The sequence below is a fragment of the Eptesicus fuscus genome, chromosome 17 (genome assembly GCF_027574615.1).
Source record: "Eptesicus fuscus isolate TK198812 chromosome 17, DD_ASM_mEF_20220401, whole genome shotgun sequence".
NCBI lineage: Eukaryota > Metazoa > Chordata > Mammalia > Chiroptera > Vespertilionidae > Eptesicus > Eptesicus fuscus.
Window position 1 is genome coordinate 27,559,472 of NC_072489.1, and position 23,810 is coordinate 27,583,281.

A 23,810-nucleotide genomic window follows, 5' to 3' on the forward strand; every position below is an offset into this window, starting at 1 on the left:
TGTTTTTTTTTAGTGCCTAGTTTAGTGGCTGGTGTTGATCAGGCAGTCAGTGAATGTTATTTGATTTGGGAAGTGGATAAGATAGACAACATAATTTGAATGTCTGTTTCCTATTAGTAATGCTCACAACTGTAAGTAGTAAACTGGGGGATATCTCTGTATCACAGATAAGGAAGGATCAGAAGAGATCCTGCTTTGTGGATTTTGAACCAATACTAGTCTTCCTCCATGATATATTTTATTTCTGTGTTGAAATGGTGACTAAGGTTGGTAGACATTCTTTAAAAAAAAATATAGGTCTGAAGAAACAGTTCTCTCGGTCTCCTGTTTCATAAAAGGCCAAAATATTTTAAATACAGGCATTACTCTTTATATTGTTCTTATTAGCTCTATTGCACTTCACAGATGTTATTTTTTTTGCAAATTGAAGGCAGGACCATCCACCAGCAAAAAGGTTACAACTTGCTTTTTTCAGTGGTCTAGAACTGAACCCACAATATTTCAGACACAATTTTTTTAAATTTTTTTTATTGATTTCAGAGAGGGATAGGAAGAGAGAGAGAGATAGAAACATCAGTGATGAGAGAAATCATTGATTGGCTGCTTCCTGCACACCACCCCACTGGGGATCGAGCCCACAACCCAGGTATGTGCCCTTGACCGGAATCAAACCTGGGACCCTGCAGTCTGCAGGCTGACGCTCTATCCACTGAGCCAAAACAGCTAGGGCCACACAATTTTAAAAGGAAATTTCAATCAACTCATCCAGCTCCTCCTTTCTTCCAATTATTAAGTGAATGTGATAATCCAAAGCTCTTTTAATCAGGAGTAGAGGCCTTTAAAATTCCCAAATTCAAAAGGACTTGAAGCCACTTTTACAGACAAATGCAGGTCTAAGGTGAAAAGTGTTTGTCTGTAACAAACACCCTATCTATTCCTAGGGTGATCTAGGAATAGATAGATTTATAAAACTTTTCCTTGTTTAATCTAAGCGCTGAATACCTATGATTTTCTAAACTATGGAGATAGCAGCCGTATTAATCATGTAGTAATTAGAGCTCTTGGGGAGAACATGCTCTCATAAATACAAGGTATTGTTATTAGCAGTGGAGTGATTAGTTATAAAACCATTTAATTAAAAATTTAAGCCAGCAGTTAAAGAAAACATTTTATCAGTTTTGGAATAGAATGGACACAGATAAAAACCTCAAGGCGAGAAGATGAAAAAAGTTAATGTTTTGGTTGACCACATTTTGGAAGCAAGATTTAGAGGATGCATTTGTCCTTGAGGCCCAAGGGTAACATTATGACTTGGGCAAGCTAGAGAAGATGAGCAAGGACTGGGATTAGGATGGAACATTTTCTTTCTCTGGGTCTTGCTTTTGTACGAAATGGGGAACCTGTAAGGGCCTGAAAGTAGGGGCCGTGCTGTTGGATCAAAACTAGTTTCTCTCAGGTTCTACAAGAGTCAGCTGAACTCATTGAAATCCTAACAAGGACAAAATGTATTTCACAGTTTCTGCTTAGGGGCAGTTAATTTTTCCTTACCTCAGCTGGGGTTTTGAGCCTCTCAACATAGGCAGCTTCTCTCCTAGCCTCCGAATATGAATCAGAAAATAACCTAAATAACATTTGTTTTATGGACAGTTTTCTCATGAAATATCTCAGAGCTTAGTCAATTTGATTGTCCCCGCATGCAGCAGAGAAGCAACAAATCAATGAGGCTGGACTTGGGGGGAGCTGAGTCAAAGGGAGAGGAGGATGGCTGGGAGCAGGTGCCCATCCAGACTGCACCTGGCCACGTGGCAGGAGGACAGCCTGGAGGAGAAGGTTTTGGCTTCTCCTTTCCTCATTCCCCTTGGTCAACTTGGATCTGCCCCTTTGTTGCATTAACACAGAAGTAAGCAAGTTAGAGTCTTTCCTCTTACACTTTAGTCTTTGAAAAACACTCGATTTTAAAAGGTTTTTTGGGGCAGGAATGTGTCATTCACTATATAACCCCCTTAACTATGAACATCCTTGGTATGTGGTAGATGGTTTCTTTTTAAGTATAAGTATCTTAAGTATTTCAAGATAAAACTGTTTTAATGTTCTAGAATTTCTGTGCTGCGTGTTACAGCAGATTCCGAACAAAGGTGTAATGAAGCTTAAATGGGCAAAGGTAATCCGATCTTTTCTTTATATCTTGTCCAGATGTTGTCACCTGGGGTGGGAGGTGGGGAGAATGTTAACTCTCAATCATCCACAAGTACCTTATGTACCATAAGGACTTTCTTTGGCAGTCCTCGTTAACCTTGTCACTGGTCAGGTGGTAGAGTCCAACTGGAATAGAGATGGGAGCTCACCAAGAGGGTGAGTCCTGCTTTCTCGTGTGTCTGGCTAAGTCTCTCTTATAGAACCAGATAAATATGGTGGAGCATTATGGTTCTCATTTTGTATTTTTCCTTTTATATCCTTATGAATAAGTGGTAACTGGCAACACAACACCTTGAAGGCTGCTGTTCTATTAATTTAATAATTATGGTATTCTCTTACTGTTTGCCTTCCTTCTTTGGGGGAAAGCATACAATTATTTAAAAAAAAAACTGGGGCAAATAAGGATTGTGGTTCACTACCCTGTTTTCTCTGAGGTTACTGAGTCTCTCATATTACACTCTTGAAGTTGCTTTTTCTTGTGTGTTTCCTTGATAAGACTTTTTTTGTGTCACTCACAGTACCATGCTCTCTGTTGGGCATGCTAAGTAGTTCCTTGATGCGAACACATCTTTTACATTTCTCATAGCTGACTACATCTTAAAATTGATGGAGACATTTAATATGGCATTTCCCTCCCAAAAAGCTGTTATTTAATCAAACTAAAGGTCACTTTTATAATTTATAGTATCTTAGAATACAGGAAAGGTAGTGGTGTTTTAGTTATCTGTAGCTGTGTAACAAATAACAAAGTTAAAAAAAAACTTTAAAAAGTAATAATTTATTACCTCTATGGTTTCTGTGAATCAGGAATTCTCTTAGGGACAATAGGGAGGTCTTGTCTCTGTTCCATGCTGTCTGGAGCCTCAGCTGGAAGATTTGTAGCCTCCAAGTTAGAATCATTTGAAGGCTGACCCCCAGGTGAGCTTTGCTGGGGCTATTAGTTGACATAGGACTATTCCATGAAGAGACAATTTACTACACTGAAAATATTTATTCTTTTTCTTATGAACAAAGGAACTGTCAAACTCATAGGGGCTTTGGAAGGATGAAACCATTTGGCATTTTCTGAGATGGGCTGAACTTGGGCTCTGATCTCAGGGAGGTTTGGAGATCAGCACTTAGGAGGCTGACCTCATATTTTTTTTCAGTGGAATGGGCAGCATTATGGTTAAGCCTATTTTTTGCATCAGGGTCTACTCTAAGCATGTCAAACTCAAAGGCTAACATGGGCCAAATAAACAAGGTTTAAGTTTATGTGGGCCACAAAAAAAAACAAAAGCTTTAATTTTCATAGAAATGTAGGTGTATTTCAATAGAGACATGCTGAATACAAAGGGCTGAAATAAATGAGTAATCATTAACATAAAGTAATAGAACATTTTAATAAAGATTAATATTTTTTCTTGAACACTAACTTACCAGACACTGAATAACTGCACAAATTAATAAGCGTAACACAAATAAACGTATTTTTCTTGTTCTCTGAAAGCGAAATATTTCCTGTTGTGCACACCAAACAAGTCAGTCCAAGACTAATGATGTGGCAATTGGCTGCTAAAATATTCGCTGCTGGTCTTAGTGGATAGAAATGGTGCTCCTGCATGTAAGGCGCGTAAGGGAAATGAATGCAACACCATTTTAGTAATCAGTCTTTAGTGAATGTTGTAGTTTGTTATTAATAATTATGTATAACAGGATATTGTAAAAAAGTTATGGAATTTTTATTAAAATGTTTCTTACATACTGTTATATTGGCTGGGCTGCAAAAATATTCATTGTGAGCCACATGCGGCCCACAAGTTTGACATGCTTATTCTACTCTATTGATTGGTATTCAGGATGACTTATACCAAACTCCTTACTACTTCTTCCCCACCTCTCCATGCCATGTCTAAGTTTTAAATTCTAGGTGGGCAGAAGAGGCATTGCTGACAATGCCATTTATTTCCTCCTTTTCAATCAGGGACTTGTCAGCTGTCCGCAAACACCCCTTATCCACCCAGGCCAGAGAATGTTCTGTTTCCGCTCTGCTTTGAGATCTCAGCCTTGAGCAGATTAGGCAGCACTTTCTCTAAAATAAATTGTAAAATCCAGAGAAGTCCAGGAGTTTGTGGCCTCTTACCCTTCTAAACCCTTTGTGGGTTCAAAGGATTAGATAAAATATTGTTCTTGAAAATAAAGAAAAACAAAAGCAAACAAACAGCAAAACACCCACTCTTCCCTAAAAGGGTAAAGTTTTAATAAAATGGTAATTTTTTCTTAAAACATTTTAGAGATTAAAAGGGTCATTTCTTTAGGCTTTCATGTATTGAGGCTTCTAAATGTGATATTTAAAATATATCATTATTTGTATAGAAACCTGAAATAAGCATTCCACCACAAAAATAGGTTTGCTTTTGCTGAACTCATTCTTAACACTGTTGCAGAATATTGTGCTTCAAGGGGATTTTTATAAAAGGAATATTATCATCAAGAGCTCCCATTGACTGTATGCCTCCAGTTGGCAGGCACTGAAAGTGGTTGAATAAGGTCTTGTTCAACGACCTTGTGAGCTTGGAGCATCATCCCCATTTTACAGACAAGGAAACTGAGTTCTACTTAGCAAGTAGCAAGCAGAACTTCTTTCACTTAAACTATTGTTTGGGGCAATGTGGCCAGTATTTGGGTAGCTGTAGAAATTTTCTTCACAGCAGCTACAAAGTCTAGGGAGCTAGTTGTCTACTAATGGAACCCTTTCATGTGAAATGTCCTCTTGCCTGAAGCAAGGGCTTTAGAAAAATGGAATTAAAGAAAGGATCTTGGCAGGCCTACCTCATTGCTTTTTCTCAGCTCTGCTCCCCACAGCCCCCGTTTTAGCCCTCTTATAGGAAGGCAAATAGAATTTTGTTGTAGAAGCTTGTGATGAATATTTGGAAAATAGCTCCACCAAATTATTCTAGTATTTCAGAAAATGACTTCTGAGATACCTGACATACTGGCACGAGTACTGACTCACCCACAACCCTAATAGAGCTTGGCCTATAGTGCCCCATAGTATACTGCACTGTCAGACCCAGATTCATGGTGTCACTTGAATATTTTGACTGCAATATTATAGCCATCAGATTCTGAATTTCTCACTGATTTTGGCTTTATTATTTCATTTATTAGGTAAAGAGAGGCTACTTTATCCTAAGGGAAATTTGTCAGAGGTTGGACATGGCTCAAAGACTATAGTGGTTCACCTGCTGAACATATACAAATTTTTCTTTTTTGGTTTGTGTGTCCTTGTGTTGAATCCACATTTATATTAGCTTGGGTGTCTTTATGATATTCTCTAGAGAATTTAGCATTATGGTTTCTTTCCTAAATTAGTAGATTGCAAAATAGAATGACCAATGCAGCAATTTCTTTGGATGCAGTGTAGCTAATGGCAATAGTGTGTGTGTGTGTGTGTGTGTGTGTGTGTGTGTGTGTGTGTGTGAACATTCATACATATGTTTTGTTTTTGCAAAAATGATCATATCCTATAAATACTATTCTATAAATTATATTTTCAGACTTATTGATTAAATATGCTTTTAAAATGTCATTTTAATGTGGTATGACTATATCTTTTGAAAGGAGACTATTTTATTATATTTTTCTTCTGTTATCTTGCAGCAACTTGCTGATAGAAAGAGGCTTTTTAAATTTGAGGTCACTCACTAACCCCCTGCCCCCACTACAATTTGGTAGCATGTGTTGTGTATTGCTGCTCCGCTGCCCAGAGACCTACACCAGCCTAGGAACGCTGTGAAACCGATGGCTGCTGAGAGCTCATCTACTTCTGCTGTTTCTTCCTACAGGAGACAGAGCATGCAGCCCCCAGCTCGTCGGAGTGTCGGGGGAGAGCAGGAACGCCAGCTCATGAGAGTCCACAAAACCACACATTCAGAGGCCAGGAAACAGTGTGGCTTCAACCAAGGTGGGCCCTTTGGTGTCAGAAATTCCCCTGTGCCTGGGGTTGCTTCCTGTATGCTTGCCACACCCCCACAGTCGAACCTAGGTTTCCTGACTTTTGTTGGCAATTTCTTATGATCTGTAAAAGCTGCTTAGGGGGGCTAGGAGTATCCTGATTCTGAGTTTAAGAGAAATGTAAATAACCTACTTTCTCTGCCTTCGGTTTGAAGATTACCAGCCTTAAGGCTCAGAGAGGAGTGGAGCTAGTCCTGCCCTTGGAGAGAAACAATGATTCGGCTTGCCTCTGTGATGATGACAGAGATGACAGTATAGATGGCAAGCCGATTGCTTTTCACATGTTACATCTTATAGTCTTCACCACTTACTCATAGCCCCATTTCACGGAGGAGGAGCCTGAGGCTGGCACATTAAGGTATTGGCCTGATGTTGCACAAGTGAAAAAAGCTGAACCAAAATTTGAACTGACAAATGTCTAATTATGGCATAGCAGGTGTGGCTTCTGTGCTGATCCGAGTGGTGTCCGTAGGCACCAGTACTTCTGCTAGACCTGCTGGAGACAGCCGTGGGTTGAGGGCAAGGACGTGGGTAGAAAGCTGTCTACAGCAAGGTTGGCACCACATTCTGATGGGAGCCTAGCATTGCAGCTGTCTATGGAACGTCTCTTCTGGAAATAAACAGAAGAAAGAATTCAACCACTAGTTGTGTCAGCTGTCTTTGTAGGATCTTGTGTACGGTGTAATCATAGCCCTGACTCAGTGGAAAGGGAGTTCTGTGCTTCTGAGCATGACCTTTAGAATTTTTTTTTCTAAGGTTTCAAAGTCTAAATGAATCAACAATAACAGAGAAGATTGTGCAATGTGATTGTGCTTTTAAATATCCAGCATACTAAATTTAGAATCATAGAACCCCAAAGAGTTAGAGGGGGCCCCGAAGTAAGATGATCCAGTATCCAGCTGGATTCACAGGCACCTTTCATCAACCTCTTCACAAGTTGCCATCTCTTGTCTGTTTATTCTTACTTGACCTCAGGCCAGGTAAGACTCAACCTTGTCATTTTTCCACTGATGAGGACATTCTCTGTCTATTTAAGGCATTATTGCAATAGAGATGTTTGGGGCTGACTAGGACCAGTTTAGGCAGTAATCCTGTCTCCCCCCGCCTTCCCCTCCCCCCACCCCCGACCAGACTGGTGACTGTCTCTCTCAGCCTGAATAAGGCCAACTATATTTACATATATATTTCAAAAAAAGTTAAAAAAATAATAAAAGGCAAAAAAATCCACTAAATTTTTACTTAGTATAGAATTATGATAGCCCTTTGGAGTGGATATTCCACAGAAGCTGATGGGGGAAAATAGTATTAGCAATTAACCTTCTCAAATATGCTTGATTTTTAGGAAACTTAAAATTACTTTAGCCCTGGCTGGTGTTGCTAAGTGGTTAGAGCATTGGCCTGCTCACCAAAGGGTTGAAGGTTTGATTTCCTGGTCAAGGACACATACCTGGGTTGCAGGTTCAATCCCTGCCCTGGTTATGGCAAGTCTGGGAGGCAGCCAATCGATGTTTCTCTCTCACATTCATGTTTCTCTCTCTCTCTCTCTTTCTCTCTTTCCCTCTTTCCCTCTTTCCCCCTCTCCCCCCCCACCCCGCCCCGCTCTCTCGCTCTTCCCTCCCCCTCCCCATCCCTTCCACTCTCTTTAAAAATAAAAGGAAAAAGTATCCTCTGGTGAGGATAAATAACAACAACAAAAGTTAATGAAAAAACCCCCACACTTTATATTCCATATACAGTGAGGGAGGTAAATGGTGATATTACTGTTATCACTCTTACAGAGGGCAAGTCAGATATTTAATAGGATTAAGTGATAGGTATCATTCACATATGAGAAGTAAGACTAAGAGTATTGAATTAAGACCCCCCAGATAAGGAAACACAGAGGGACGTAACTCTTACTTTGAGGGTAGGGAATTAAGTTTTATTCAGATTCGCAAAGATGTGTGGCACCTTTCTTCAGAAAAAAAGAGATGCACACACACACACAATAGTTTTGTATAAAATTTAGGAGGTTACAGAGCTCCGCCACATGCCAGGGAAAGGAACCAGATATAAGGTTATCGGGCAGCCTTCCTCATTAAGTCTGGCTTGTCTTCCAACAGATTGGCTACTTCTTGCAGAGACAGATCTGGTCTCTCTTCCTCTATACCTAAGTAAACGTCCACAGGACCTTAAAGACCTTGTTCTCTTGTCTGCTTTTTCCTCTTTAGCTTCCATGCTGTACTTTCACAGGGCCTAGCTGTATTCCAGGAATTCCGTGCCCCAGGTTTGGCAATCCCAAGGTCTGGGGTCAAGTTGCAGATCAGGAGCCTTGTTGGGCTAGTAGATTCGGTATTTAAACTGGGCTGGTAACCTTCAAACTACAGTTACTTGTCACAATCATGGTGGCATCACCCGGGGACATTCTAATGGTACTTAAAAACATCTCAAAATATGACAGGGATTGTGAAACTTGATGAACTGGTGAAATGAGATCTGAGGCTAAAAACAACTTTGAGTCAGGTAGCTCACATTCCTGATAACCCTCGTCTTCCGTTTTACGTCAGCATATGGTCAGGTTCAGACATATCATGCCCAATAAGATCTTGATAGAAACATGATACTGTAACAGGACACATAAGACTTAGGCCTGGCTCAGAGTGAGGAAAGAAGCCCGGCTAAATCTCAGCAGGTGTAAAATGCCACCTTCTTGAAGATGGGGAGTGAATGTTACTAGCAATAAACAATTTGAGAAAGGGAAGAAACATCTTTCTGTAGGGAGGAGCAGTCAGGGGCGTGACAAATGTCTCGTGTCATTAAAGTGAGACTTAAAGGAGTCATTTTCAGAAAATGAATCCATTCGTGTAGAAGTGAGATTTTGGAACCGATTGTGCTATGGTGTGGGCATTGATCTTTCCATGCCTGCCAAGGAGAAATAGCTTCATACCTTCTTAGAGCCTTTGTATTTTAAGCTCTTTCTAGCACAAGGAGCCTTTATCTCTGACTGGATGAGCTTCAGGGAGGACTGTGAGTATTTTTGCCAAAGTTTGAGAGTGTGTGTGTACTATATTGGTTTTCAGAAGCTACTGTAACAAAATAAGCACAAACCTGCGGCTTAAAACAACACACATGTATATTACAGTTTTATAGGATAGACATCCAACATGGGTCTCACTGGACTGAAAACTCAAGGGGTCAGCCGGCCTGCATTCTTCCTGCAGGCGCTAGGGGAGAATTAGACCATTTCTTTGCCTTTTCCAGTTCCTAAAGGCTGCCTACATTTTTTGGTTCATGGATTCTTCTCCATTTTTAGAAGCTAGAAACATAGTATCTCTCAGATTTTAATGACTCATGTGATTGGGCCGACTCAGATAATCCATGATAATCTCCCCATCTCGAGGTCCTTACTTAACCATATCCATAAAACTACTTTTAAAAAAGTCCTTACCCGAGGATATTTCCCCCCCCCCCCCCCATGATTTCTAGAGAGAGTGGAAGGGAGAGGGAGGGGCAGAGAGAGAGAAACATGCCTTCCCGCATGTGCCCCTCCGGGGCTGGGAAACCTGCAACTGAGGTACGTGCTCTTGACTAGAAATCAAACCCGAGACCCTTCAGTCTGTAGATTGATGCTCTTAACTACTGGGCAAAACTGACCAGAGCTGTAAAACTTCTTTTGTCATGTAAGGTAATGTAGGAAGAGGGCAAGGGATGAGGACATGGAAATCTTTGGGGGACCATTATGCTACCTCCTGTTTTACTCTTTCAGGGAAAAACTCTTAAAAGTATTTATCAGAATCTCCTATGGTATTCATGATCCCCAAAAAGGTTTGGAACGACTGTCTGAATCTCTCCTCCTCCAAGTCTGCTTCCTATTCTGAATTCCAACAGAGCCATCCTCACATGTCAATGTGGCCCCCTCTGTCCTCTTTCTTTTCATCCCTCCTACTTGCCATTCCCTTCTCATCCCCACCTCAGAGGTCTCAAATTTGGTGTCCTGTCGGTATATCTAGGGTGGAAATACCTGTATATTTGGCTTGTAAAGTATTTTAACATCAGGTTTTACAGATCTTTGACATTCTTTTGAAAAATCTGAAGATGGGATGACCCAGAGCCTCCATTCCTACAAAGCAACAATTAGCTGAAGCTGAGAAACTGAACTCTATTTTTTCACAATTTCCACCCATATCTCCCCATTCCTTTATGCTCTTTAACTGAGCTCCTACAGGTATTTGATTTATAATGCCTACTTCAATAGGCATTATATTCCCAGCAACTGCTCATCCTGGGGACTCCAGCTGATTGGAGCTAACCCCCAATAAGGTGATGGCTGATACTGTCTTAATGCCTCCTTTCCCAAGATGGTGTGTGTATATTTTAACTTGGATTTTCAGGGCATCTTAGTGGAGAGCCTGCATATTGCACTCCTCTGGCATGCTCCTCAGTACCTGGAGTTTCTCAAAACATGTAAAATGATAGAATGGCATTTAGTGAGAACAAGAGTGAAACCTTAGTAATCATTTAATACAACCTTCTCATTTTCTAGTTTGACATCCATTGTGGCTGTCATTTGCTGAAGCCCTCACTCCCTTTGTAATAGAACCAAGACAAGCACCATCACTCTGTTTAGAGCAGCCACTTAATGAATATGTAGCAGTTTGATTGATTTTTATAGCTAAAGCCAGTGCCAATACTGTGAACCCTCAGATATGACAAAGGGGAATTTATGAGTACAAGAGAAAACTAATGAAGTCAGGGACTTCTTACCCAGCTAAGTAAATTTACATTTGAGAGTGATTAACTCACTTGTGTTTAAAATATTGCATTAAAATTTATAACAGCATTAAACCTTTAATGTTGTTAAAACCTTTGTATAAATAGGAGTATTCTATAGCGTTGTTACTACTAATTAAGGCGGCGGTCACATTTTGAATTGAAGTTCATTGGCCTCTTCATCTTGAAGTCCCCAGTTATCCGGGGTTGAAGAGGGGGGTATCAGTAAGAATGGCCTTTGATGGCTTTGACTATTTTTGTGACATTCCAGATGAAAGGAAAAGCTTTGTTGCTCTATGGAAAGAGGAAGTTTTGTTGGCAGCAACTTTTCCATGGGGGATAAATTCTTTCATCTTTTGTTTTTGAGATAGATGACTTGTGTGTGTTTTAATAGCTAATTGTTTCTTATTTAAATGTTATTCATAGAATAAGCAGAGGCTTAATGAGTTCTGCTAAAAAGAGAAATAATGAGGAAGAGAGTGAGCACCCAGAGATTTTTAATAACACGGAAAACGGTCTGCCTTCTTGGACTGAGCCAGAGCAGGAGCTCTGCCTGTTGCCAGCATGATCTTTCTCATTAGTGTGCTCTTACTAGTAGGTTTCTTTTTTTTTTGGGGGGGGGGAGGTGGAAGTGAGGGGGGGGTAGAGGGGGAGAGCAGGGGATGAGGTAGAGATAACAAAATAGCTTGTCTTGACAATGTTTTAAGACTCCCTGATGTGCAGCTATGTAATGAGTGGGTCCTAAAATAGCTTGCTTTGTGTATACTACATAGGAAGAGAGCCGTGTAGCGAGGCCGTGTGTCACCCCCTATTCTGTCTTCACCTCCAAGGTGCAGAAACAATCTGGCGAATGGGAAGAACATTCAGATTAAGAAGTGCTGGGTCTTGTCTTATGTCTATCAGATGACCTAGGTTGCTTCACTTAAATCCCCAAGTCCCCTCCTCTAACAGGAGTTAGGGCCAGATGATTTCTAAGGCCCTTTCTGGCCCTTACACCGGAAATGCTCAACATTCTAGATGTTTAAAGGATTAGACATGGAAAGACTTTAGCTTAACAATACAAGCTCTTGCAGTCACATATAAAAACATTTCCCCCTCCCTGATATAGAGCACAAAGATTCCCACACCAAATCCTTAAACTGTGATGGGAAAAGAGCCCACGCTTGATTATTCTGGAAATGAAACCCTCTTTTTGTTTTTTATTTTTGGAGTCTGACCTTGGTCACTTGATAAGTTTTTAGCACTTTCATTGGACAATGATTAAGCATACAGATAAGAGGGAAACTCAGACGTTCTCTCATTTAAAAAAACAATAATAAAATAAATTAAACATGGTTATACTGGAAAATACAGTATAGGACACAAACATTTCTTATAATCTGACCATTCAGATATAACCACTGTTCCCACTGTAGTGTACATTTTTATGTTGTTGTTTTAATGTGGGCATGAAAAAGAATTGTGTCTGAAAAGGGGCTTCCCGATGCATTAGGGTTTGAATCTGTTAGAAGCACTGTTTATTTCAAGCAGACTCCAGAGCATAAAATTGGGCCAGAATGCAATCTGAGCTAAATAATGGACAAGTGGGTTAATTATCACAAGGCTGGTAAATTCTTTTATGGCTAAGGTGAACAATTTTGACTTACCATACAAATACTTTAACATAAAATATTTTTTAAATATATTTTTATTGATTTCAGAGAGGAAGGGAGAGGGAGAGAGAGAAATACCAATGTTGAGAAAATATCAATGATGAGAATCATTGATCGACTGCCTCCTACACTCCCCACACCGGGGATTGAGCCTGCAACCCGGGCTTGTGCCCTGACTGGGAACCAAGCCTTGACCTCCTGGTGTATAGGTCGATGCTCAATCATTGAGCCATGCCAGCTGGGCAACAAATTCTTTTGTTTTTTTTTAAGCCCCCTTTGTCTCCTCTTTCCAAGCCCAATACTGGACATTTCATTGTGTTTTAAATTTGCATTTCTCTGATGACTAGTGACATTGAGCATCTTTTATATGTCTATTGGCCATCAGTCTGTCTTCTTTGGAGCAGGTCTATTCAGGTCTCCTGCCCACTTTTTAATTGGATGGTTTGTTTTTGTTGGTGTTGAGTTGTATGAGTTCTTTTAAATTTGGAATATTTACACCTTACCAAATGTATGATTGATGAATATCTTTTCATATTCTGTAGGTTGTTTTTTGTTATTTTTGTTGATGGTTTCTTTTGCTGTGCAAAAACTTCTTGGTTTGATGTAGTCCCATTTAAAAATTTTTTTGTTAACCTTGCCTGAGAACATATATCAGAAAAAATATTGCTAAGAGCAATGTCTGAGATTTTACTGCCTATGTTTTCTTCTAGGATTTTTATGGTTTTGAGTCTTACATTTAAGTCTTTAATTCATTTTGAGTTTATTTTTGTATATAAGAATGTGGTTTAATTTTTTTTTTACCTGTATCTACAATTTTCCTAGCACCGTTTATTGAATAGACTGTCTTTCACCATTCTTATGTTCTTGCCTCTTTTGTCAAATATTAATTGACCATATAGCTGTGGACTTATTTCTGGGATTTCTGTCCTGTTCCATTGATTTATAGGTCTGTTTTTATGCCAGTACCATGCTGTTTGAGTATTATAGTCTTGTAGTATAAATTGATGTCAAGTAGCATGATACCTTCAACTTTGTTCTTATTCAAGATTACCATGGCTACTTGGGGTTTTTTGTGGTTCCATATACATTTTTGAATTGTTTGTTCTAGTTTCTGGGAAAAACGCCATTGTTGTTTTGATAGGTATTACATTGACTCTATAGATTGATTTGGGTAATATAGACATTTGAATGACAATTTTTTTAATCCTTGAGCACAATATATGCTTCCGTTTATTTCTCTCTTCAATTTATTTCTTCAGTGTCTTATAATTTTCTGAGTACAGGTCATTTACCTCCTTAGTTAAACTTATTTCTAGATATATATTTATTATTTTGAGTAAAATGTTAATAGCATTACTTAGTTTCTCTTTCTGATAGTTCATTAGTGGTATATGAAAATGCAACCCATTTCTGATTATTTATTTTGTTTCCTGCTAATTTACTGAACTCACTTATCAATTCTAGCAGGTTTTTTTTTGTGTGTGTGTGTGGAATCTTTAGGGTTCTATAGATACATTATTATGTCATCAGAGTGACTACAAATAATGACAGTATTACTTCTTCCTTTTCAATTTGGATGCCTTTTATTTCTTTTTGTCTGATTGCTGAGGTGTGAGGACTTTCAGTACTACCCTCTATAATAAAAGCCTAATATGCTAAGTGTCCGGTAGTCTGTTCAACCAGTCAAAGCTTAATATGCTAATGATATGTTAAGGCCGCTCAACCACTTGCTATGACGTGCACTGACCACCAGGCGGCAGTTGACTGGTCAACCAGTCACTATGACGTGCACTGACCACCAGGGGGCAGGTGCTCTGACTGGTAGGTTAGCTTGCTGCTGGGGTCTGGCTGATCTGGCCTGAGTTAGATGGGCCAGACACACCCTGGAGCCCTCCTGTGGTTCCTCCCCAACTGGCCAACCTCCCACATCCCTCCCCAGCCCCAATTGTGCAGCAGTAGGGACCCTCGGCTTGGCCTGCACCCTCTCGCAATCCAGGACCCCTCAGGGGATGTTGGAGAGCTGGTTTTGGCCCAATCCCTCAGGCCAGGCCGAGGGACCACACTGGTGCATGAATTCATGCACTGGGCCTCTAGTTTTGAATAAGTGTGGTGAAAGTAGACATCACTGCCTTGTTTCTGATCTTAAGGTAAATGGTTTTTAGTGTTTCCTTGTTGAGTATGTTGTTAGCTATGGGTTTGTCATATATATGGCTTTTATTATGTTGAGGTATGTTCCCTCTGTTTTCACTTTGCTAAGAGTTTTTCTCATAAATGTGTGCTGGATTTGTCAAATGCTTTTTCTGCATCTATTGATATGATCACATGATTTTCATTTTGTGTATATGGTATATCACATTAATTGATTTGCAGGTATTGTACTAACCATGTATCCCAGGAATAAATTCCACTTGATATGGTATATGATGTTTTTAATGCATTGCTGAATTCGATTTGCTAATGTCTATTTTGTTGAGGATTTTTGCCTCTTTATCAGGGATACTGGCCTATAATTTTCTTCCTTTGTAGTGTCTTTATCTGATATTTGGAAATAGGGTAACTCTGGACTCTTAAAATGAGCTTGGGAGTCTTTCTTCCTCTTGACTTGTTTTGGAGTAGTTTGAGAAGGATGAGGGTTAGTTCTTGGAATGTTCAGTAAAATTCACCCGTGAAGCCATAGAAGCATCGAGCAGACTGTCCAACCTGTGAGGGAAGGTGGGGGATGAGGAGTAAGAGATCAACCAAAGGACTTGTATGCATGCATATGAGCATAACCAATGGACACAGATGGGGGCGCGGCGCTTAAGGGCATGTGCTGGGGGGTGGGGTGGCTGGGGAGAAGTCAAAGGGGGAAAAACAAACAAAGAATGGCTTACCTGCTCTAACTAACTAACTAACTAACTAAATAGGGCTGTTTTCTCTCTAGAGTTAAAAAATAAATAAATAAAAAGTAGGGAGAGGAAAAAAAGAAGGTGCCTGTATTTCTAGCAGACTCCCATGCCCATGGTGGATGAAATCTCAGCTGATTTTTACAGCCAGATTATACGGGCTCCTCTTCCTGACTGGGGTGATGGCATAGAATTGAGGCCTCTTGTTCCTCAGAGGGGACTTTTGCAACTGAGATCCCTCCAGATTTTCAACTGATGCATGTCATTGGAGGGTCAGCCCATTTCATGTCTGTACCCTTCCTACCAATCTCAATGTGACTTATTCTATAAATCCTTGTTATAAGACTTCTGTTCAGCTAGTCTTCTTTTGATAATTTATGTCGTTTGTTCTATAATTTACTTGTAATTCTGGTTTAGTCCTGGGAGCAGGTGAGTAAAACTTCCACCTACTCTGCCACCATGTCGATTGTCTAAAAATATTTTTAAGTACATCCATAATAGTTCTCTTGGTTTGTGCTTAAGGGGAAAAGCTGTCTAGGCATTATAATTGAAATGTTTACCAACAAAAACTTAGGATATAAATTTTCCAGTTATTTGACCATGGAAGAAGATAGGAATATAATGGATAATTGATAACTTTTGAGAGAACTAGGTAGAAAATCGTGTCTGAATTTCTGTATGTGATGAAACCATCGGATAGTGGCTCAGGATGGAACCTTTGAGATGAGTCATTCCAATTCCCTCCTCTCTATTTGTGTATTCTAGATATTTCTATTTCATTCACCAGCCCTCATAGTTTTCTGGTTCAGAGTGTGCGGAGGCTAAAGTGCCTCTGGTTCTAACATTCCCAGAGGATACTTGGAAGTCATGTGGGATGTGGAGCAATCCTTGTTGTGTGGGACTGTCCCACATATCTTAGGGGTCTGGCAGCTTTGGCTCTAGTCCACCAAATGCTAGCAGACACCCCCAGCCTCTGAGCCAATCCCAGATAGTCTCCAAATTTTCTAAATCTATCTCTAGGGGGTGTACCACCCCCCCTTGAGAAATGCCAATCTGCATGATGGATTACTAAAACTATGTTTTAGCAGAGTATTAACATAGGTACATGTTCATGATCTATTTATACGTGGGAAAAAAGTAGTTACATTATGGTATTATGTGATGCCATTTTTTAAAAATAATCCTCACCTGAGGATATGTTTATTGACTTTAGGGAGAGAGGAGAAGAGGAGAGGAAAAATAAAGAGGGGAGGGGAGTGGAGTGGAGGGGACAGAAGGAGAAGGGAGGAGAGGGGAACACATCGATTGGCTGCCCCATATGTACCATGACCATGAATCAAACCTACAACCTTTTGGTGCATGAGATGACGTTCCAATCAACTGAGCCACCCAGCTGGGGTGTGATTCTATTTTTGCTTACTATATAATTATGTACAGAAACATATACTGGAGAGACATAAATCAATATTTTATTGGTGGTTACTTTCAGGTGGATGACAGTGGCTGATTTAAAAAAGATTCTTTTTGATTTCTAAAATTTTCCCCCATTGAGCTCCTATTAAGTTTGTAAATTAAGAAATTATAAGTAAAAAAATTGTATCCTATTCAGGCTATGGGACCCTAATATATTTGTTAAAATATCTATAATCATATGATGTAATTTTACTTTGTTTTTTTTGAACTGTTATCTCAATCTGAGGTAAACAGGAATATTGGGAGAGAGTTAGGAGAGAATGTATTTATTTTTAATTTTTGTTAACTAAAGGAAACAAGGCATTTTCAGTGGTACCTGTGGCTTTAATGGTTTGGGTCAGTTGGGATCAGAAAGCAAATATTAAAGGTGACTTTTATAGGGTCAGATGATGCTTAAAACCAGAATTTCTGTCCTAGATACCTCTTCTTTTGTTTGAGTGTTTTATTCTGTGGATTTGCCTCTCTGATCATTAATCCTCCCTTGCCCCTCAGATAGACACTGACCCAGGTTTTATTGATCTTGTGCCAAGACCACATTGGTAAAGACAGCTTTGTGTTGAAGCATGTATAGCACTTGTTGTTTGCTTCTAAATAAATAATAATAGGAATCCTAACATATGTGCTCTGGGAATAGCAGGCACAGAGGTGCTGCTTGTTCAGGACACAGACCAAGGTCTGTCAGGCTGGGTATACTGCACTGCGGAGAGAATGTGTGTCAGGAAGGTTGGCAGTGGCCGGGCTGCATAGGGCTTGGTAGCCAGGGTGTGGATTTCGGATTTTAAGTTCAAAGAGAAGCCATTGGAGATTCTAAATGGGAATGGCATGCTCAGATTACATATTTAAAAGACCACTCTAAGTATCGTGTGTTGTGGGGAGACATCTCGCAGGCGAAAGCATCCCTCTTGTGGGAGGAGATGGTGGCAATGAAAGAGGCAGGAATGTGACAGGTGAAGATAGATGACTCATGACTTTTCCCTTTTGGGAAAGAAAGAAAACTTTTATGAGGAGCACATAGCATTTAGGCTTAATATTAATGCCTACCCAAGTCCTCTGTGCTTTTTTAAAGTTCTCTTGTTTGTTTGAGCTATCCTGATTTATGACTTAAAAGTTAAAAGTGTTGGAAGGCCAAGTGTCAGATGTAATATCACAGTGCCCAGTGCAAAAAGTCTTTAATATTCATCAAATATTCATGTCATTCAAATTAGCCAACCCCCTCCCCCCAATTACTTGTGAACCCTTATACCTTTCACTGCGTCTGCACCTGAGCTAATTATTCACTTGTGTTATCACTGTGACCGCACCTGAACTAATTCTTCATTTGTGTGTTACTTTTTTCTCTGTCCCTGATGGTAAGCTCTGGAGAGACAGGGATTAGGTCTACTTAGTTACATTGCTCACTTTCTTACAGAAATTAGAGCCTCATAGGAGGCCTTGGGTACAGGGAGGTGACCCCAGGAAGCAGGAACACACGAGGAGAAAGCTGACAGCAGGTGTGTAACTGAATACTTCCAGTGACTGGAATTAGTGCTCTGAGGCCTCTCTCAGGGACTTTGTAGAAAGTTCTCAGATGTATCCCTCTGAAAATTGGGGGCTGCAGTGTTTATCCATACATTCCTTCTTCTGTTGCCCCTGGGGGAGGTAGCTCTCCCACACTTCCAGGAGGGAGCCAGCTCTGCCTCACAAAATCCTTGAGGTTGAAAGTGAAGAGACTTGGCAGGTGCTTGAGGGGGATAATGTGAGTGAGCAGAATTGTCTGCGGAGCTGTAGCACCTGCTACGACCACTGGGCCTCCTGGGCTCAGCCCTGCCTGGCACAGGGAGCAGGTGTCTAATAATCACTTATTAAATGAATGCGGTAAATGAGATGATGTGAGCAAAGTGCTTTGTTTCCTGCTCAGCAGGGCAGGTGCTGCTATCATTATTATTGATCAAAAGTATTATTAGGATCACAGCTCCCACTGAATTCCCTGTCCTCGACATCCCTTCCCAAACTCTTCCTTCCTGGTTCATGGGGAATTTTGAACTATACATATGTCTCCTCCTCCTCCTCCTCCTTCCCTCTGCCCATTCTGACGCTGGCCTCGTGGTCTGACGCACTAGCTCACCCATTCTCTAGCATTGGAGTGGTTCTGGCTGTTTCTGGGCTCTGTTCCAGCCCACCAAGGTGAGGAGAGGTATTTATTTCAATGCAGCTGGGCTGCTTTGTGTTTGGAGTTTCTCATAGTGTCCCCAGGGACACAGCACTTTCCGCTTCTGAAATGTGTCCCCTGAAAGGCCAGGCCAGAAACACCCAGTTACCTGTCCTCACAGAAGCCCCTCACCTGTGCCTTTTAGTCATTGGTCCCTTCCCAGGTTGTTGCACATAGACCTTTGGGATAATATTTCCCAATCAGGAATCTCCTGGGACGCTTGTTAAATATGTGTTACCAGTCTACTCCTCTGGAAACTGAGTCAGTGAGTGTGGGGCCTAGGAATCTGTTTTTAATAAAACAGGTTGATTCTAATCTTCAGAGAAGTATAACGTGGGAGGGGAGGGTGGGGCTTGGGCTCTAGCTACTGGGAAGGCTTGTTATTAGGGATCAGTGTTCTGCCTCTGGCCATGACATCCATGTCCCCTCTAAGGGAGTTCATTGACCTGTATAAGTACATGCATTACGTTGTAAAGTCGGTTCATGAACATTTATTGACTTCTAGTTCTGTTTTCTGCTAGTGGTCTCTTTGAGAGTCATTTTGAACTCTATGCCTTGGTTTCTTTATCTTTGAAGTTTGCTGCCCAATATTTAATCTCGTTCCTTTAGCATAGAAATTTTGGGGAAAACCAGTAAGAGAATGCCTTTAATGCAGCTTAAACTCCCTAGAGAAAGAAACTTTATATTTACTGGCATTGAGGATTGTTATTGTTACTAATAATATTACTGGAATTTATTGGCGTCTTGTCTGTGTCTGCATATAGAGCTATTGTTTGTTCATAAAGAATGTTTTGCTCAGAGGGTTGTCCTCTTGGGATATAACCTTTTGTTTTCAAAAGAGTTTCATGAAACCATAGTCATACAGCCTGCTGACAGTCATCCGGGTATACATTAGTGTTTCCTGTGTTGCTTTCTAATACAGACTTTCTAATATAGAGGCTCAATTTAATATAGTAGATTACATGGAACTCTTACAATGTGGTTCACTGTTTGGCTTTCAGGTCCTGACTCTCTATGAAGCACTCTGAAAAGTGTGTTGGATACTCTCCTCTTACTCTTTCTGCCCAGGTTTTCTAAGTGTGGGTTAGAAAGACACTTGGTAATCCTCAGCAGGTCTCCTTGTGGAAGAAATGTATCTGCTTGTAGGAATGAGAGACATCCCTCCTGTCAGTCCTGTTGGCATGCTACACTTGGAGGAGGGAGCATGAGTTTTATCATGATCATTGTACATATTCAGGCATATATCAGAATTGGTAGCTGCCCACATGTGAGTTCCTACTGTGTGCCAGATACAATGATTAGCCCTAGAATAACTGTTAAGCAAGACTCAGGAGAAAGAGACAAATCAAATGATTATACAAATACATAATTAGAGACTAAGACATGGCACACAGCAGATGTAGAGGCTCAGAATACAGTAAGACATATAGAAGGGAGACCTGGTTGGTCTGATAGGTATCTAAGGGATGGATGGGCTCATTAGGAGGGAAAGGGGAGAGGGGAGAGCATTGAGGGCACAGGAAGAGCATATACGAAGGCCTGAGGTGGAAAGGGGCACGGTGTGTCCACGGAACTGAAGGAATGCAGTGTAGCGGGAGCACAGAGAGGGAGACTGATGGGAACTGCGGTTGAAGATGTGAACAAATGCTAAATCCTTCAGGATGTCATAATCTACTTTAAGAATTTTAGTCTTTATTATAAGTGCAGTACATAAAGGCAGTGGCAAGGTTGTTGTGTGGGATGATGTGGGGAGGGTAGAGGAGAAGTAGGGAGACCCAGGGAGGCAGTCAAGAGGATAGATGATGGTGACTTGGCCTAAGGGAGTGGGGAGAGGACAGATGCAAAGGTTATTTGGGATAAGAAATTAAAGGACTTGGTAATAAATTGACTCTTGGGTTTGAGGGAGAGGAAGGTGTTAGATAACTCAGTTGTCTTCCACGAGCAGTTGGGGAAGCCTTTCACTGACCTAGGGAACACTCTCATCTGCCGACTTAATTATGGATAGTTGAAATGTTGCTATAAATCAAAAATCCTATGCTGAATACTGCTTCTTCACAAATTATCACATCTGTGGTTTGACATTATTCTTAGCCAAGAAACACGTCTCCATGCTTTGTGCGTTGTGCTCTTTTGAATTCCAGTCCACCTCCTGAGGGAAGGCCACTGCAGGCTGACTCTGCAGGCTGGCTCAGCACATGCTTTAGGGCTCCAGCAATGTGGGAACACCAAAGGTTTTTAGAAAAGTTGTACTTCAACCTGCTAGCCATAATTTGCAGTCACAGAATCTAGCAAGAAGCTCTTTAATATCAGCAAACAATTCGGTTTTGTGTTTCTCTGCTGAGAAGTGCTTTTATTTTGAATTATATCATGGTGCTGGCAGCAGTGATGTGGTGGCACAGTGGGACAGCAGTGGGGTGGGGATGGGGATGGGGATGGTGGGGTGATAATGGTGGTGGTAACAATATGGTGGTGATGGTGGAGTTGTTTGAAGGCATTGCATTCTGATCAGCACCGAGAGCCATAATTGGGCTCTGAGGAGTCCACGCTGCCTTTCCCATTGCCCGGATTTTGGGCTGGGGGCAGAGATGTATTGAAGTTGGCAGAGACCTCTGACTGCCCTATTCACCATTGCCCTCTCCAGAAGCATGCATGTGATAGAGACGTATTTGATCTATTTTCGTTTTTGGGCAAAGGGAGGAAAGAGAATTGGAGGGAGTTGAAACACTGTGATCCAGTTTTGAGTTCAGGCCAGCTTCTAGCCGGAATTGTAAATGGCCTAGGCAGTATCTTTAAAGATCTTAAAAGAAAGGAATTTGAGATACCTAGCCACTGTTTCAGTTCGCTTTTCATTGCTGAACTTCTCCAGTGAGAAGCTTTTGTTTCTGTTTCCTCTTCTGCCATGGCCTTTGTCTTTTGCAGTCCGTAATCTCTTATTTCTACACGGGATTTTCTAGCAGTGTGGGCTTGGACAGGCCTTCTGTGCATGCTGTTCTCCTTGCCTTTCCTTCTTTTTCCCCATATCAGCATCTGGTGCACCAGAGATCACTGGTTTATTTATTTATTTTTTGGTTCTTTGTCCTTCTACAAGAATATACATTTCATGAGGGCAGAAACTTTTTTTTTATTCACTCTTTTATTTCCAACACCTTCAGTGGTACCTGGCACAGAATTAGGGGTATTATAAGCCTAATTTCATATACCAGTAGTTACCATGAGGATGAAACAAAATAATATAGGTAAACTGCCTAGCAGTCCCAGCCTGGCGTGGTGAGGGCTGGTGAATTGTTCGGTTCTTCTTGACACTCTTCTTTCCCGTAACTTCTCTCTCTTCAGCATTCAGAGTTTAGATTTTTACCTCCTTAGTGATGTGTCCATTTTCTTCATTGCTCTTCTTTCTTCTGTCCCATAACTGGCCACTTCCAGAAACCTGGTTAGTGGTCCTGAGGAAGGAAGTCCCAGCTTTTATCTCAGCTTATTCATTCATAGGCTTCCATTATTGTTACTAATAAAATGTACAATTACTTATTATCATTATTATGGTATTTTATATATGATTGTAGAATGCACATGTTACTTTAATATAGCTAACAGTAGTAACAAGCGTTATTCATGAATTGTCCTTCCCATGATGAATTGCCCCATGAGTAGTTATTATTATCTTCACTTTATAGATAAGGAAACTGAGGCTTAGAGATGTTAATATCTTGCCCGTGGGTACACATCCCTCCTAAGTGGTAGATGGAGAAGTCATTCTGAGATCTGGTTCTTCTGTTTCTTCATTTATCCATCCATCCAAAGACCATGTGGCTGTCACGATGCTGCGCTCTGGCCACACAATAGGGAAAAACGGATGTAGAACCTGTGATAATGCCTTGTCGCTGTGACGGTCACCACTCTCACTCTGCTGAACACACTGTAGAGCGCCCCATTCTAGGGTGAGCCTTGGTTAGGTATTTTCAATTCCCTATTTTAGCCTCAACTCAAGCTTTGAATATCTAAATCTAAACTCATGAATTACCTGTCTTTATGCCTGCTCCTCACCAAAATTACATGCTTTTGTATTTCCATTAGAAAAGCCACATGTCATTTTTCTTGTCACACAGGCTCAAGGCTTCGGAATAATTTTGATTACTCAATTTCTTGTACTTCATAGTTTGAATCCATACCCAAGATCTCTTGATTATTTTATCTTTGGAAATGTATCTCTGATCTGTCTCTACCTCCTCAGTTGCTCTCCACCATTCAAACACTAGCTCCTATGTGCTGATCCCTGGTTCACTGAAATAGCATCAAGGCTGAATGTTAGTTTTGTGCTCTGCTTAAGATTCCACTAATTGTAAGACTCCTAAAGGCATAAAAGCAGCTTACCGATAATTATCTCCTCAACAATGTACCAGGCACATAGGAGATACTCCAATGATTAATAAATTAAAGCACCTTTTATACTTAGACCACAATTCTCAAACTTGATCTTGAGGTTATGAGTAGTTTTTTTGGAAGATCATGTGAATATATTACTTGTAGGCTATTCTGTGCATCTCAACAATACATATTATATTTTAATTTTATTTATTTTTAATCTTCATCCAAGGACATGCTTAGAGAGGGGAAGCAAGAGAAATAGAGATAGAGAGTGAGAGAAAAAAACATTGATCTGAGAGAGAAAAACAT

At 40.6% G+C, this 23,810-nt stretch overlaps 1 protein-coding gene across 1 annotated transcript in view; it reads left to right on the forward strand.

Annotated features, from left to right (window-relative positions):
• Positions 1–23,810, forward strand: part of FAM13C (family with sequence similarity 13 member C) — a 134,500-nt gene that overhangs the window by 41,792 nt on the left and 68,898 nt on the right. Inside the window, exon 4 of the mRNA XM_008145479.3 lies at positions 6,024–6,142. Coding sequence (XP_008143701.2) covers positions 6,024–6,142 — 119 coding nt within the window. The remainder of the gene's footprint in view (positions 1–6,023; positions 6,143–23,810) is intronic.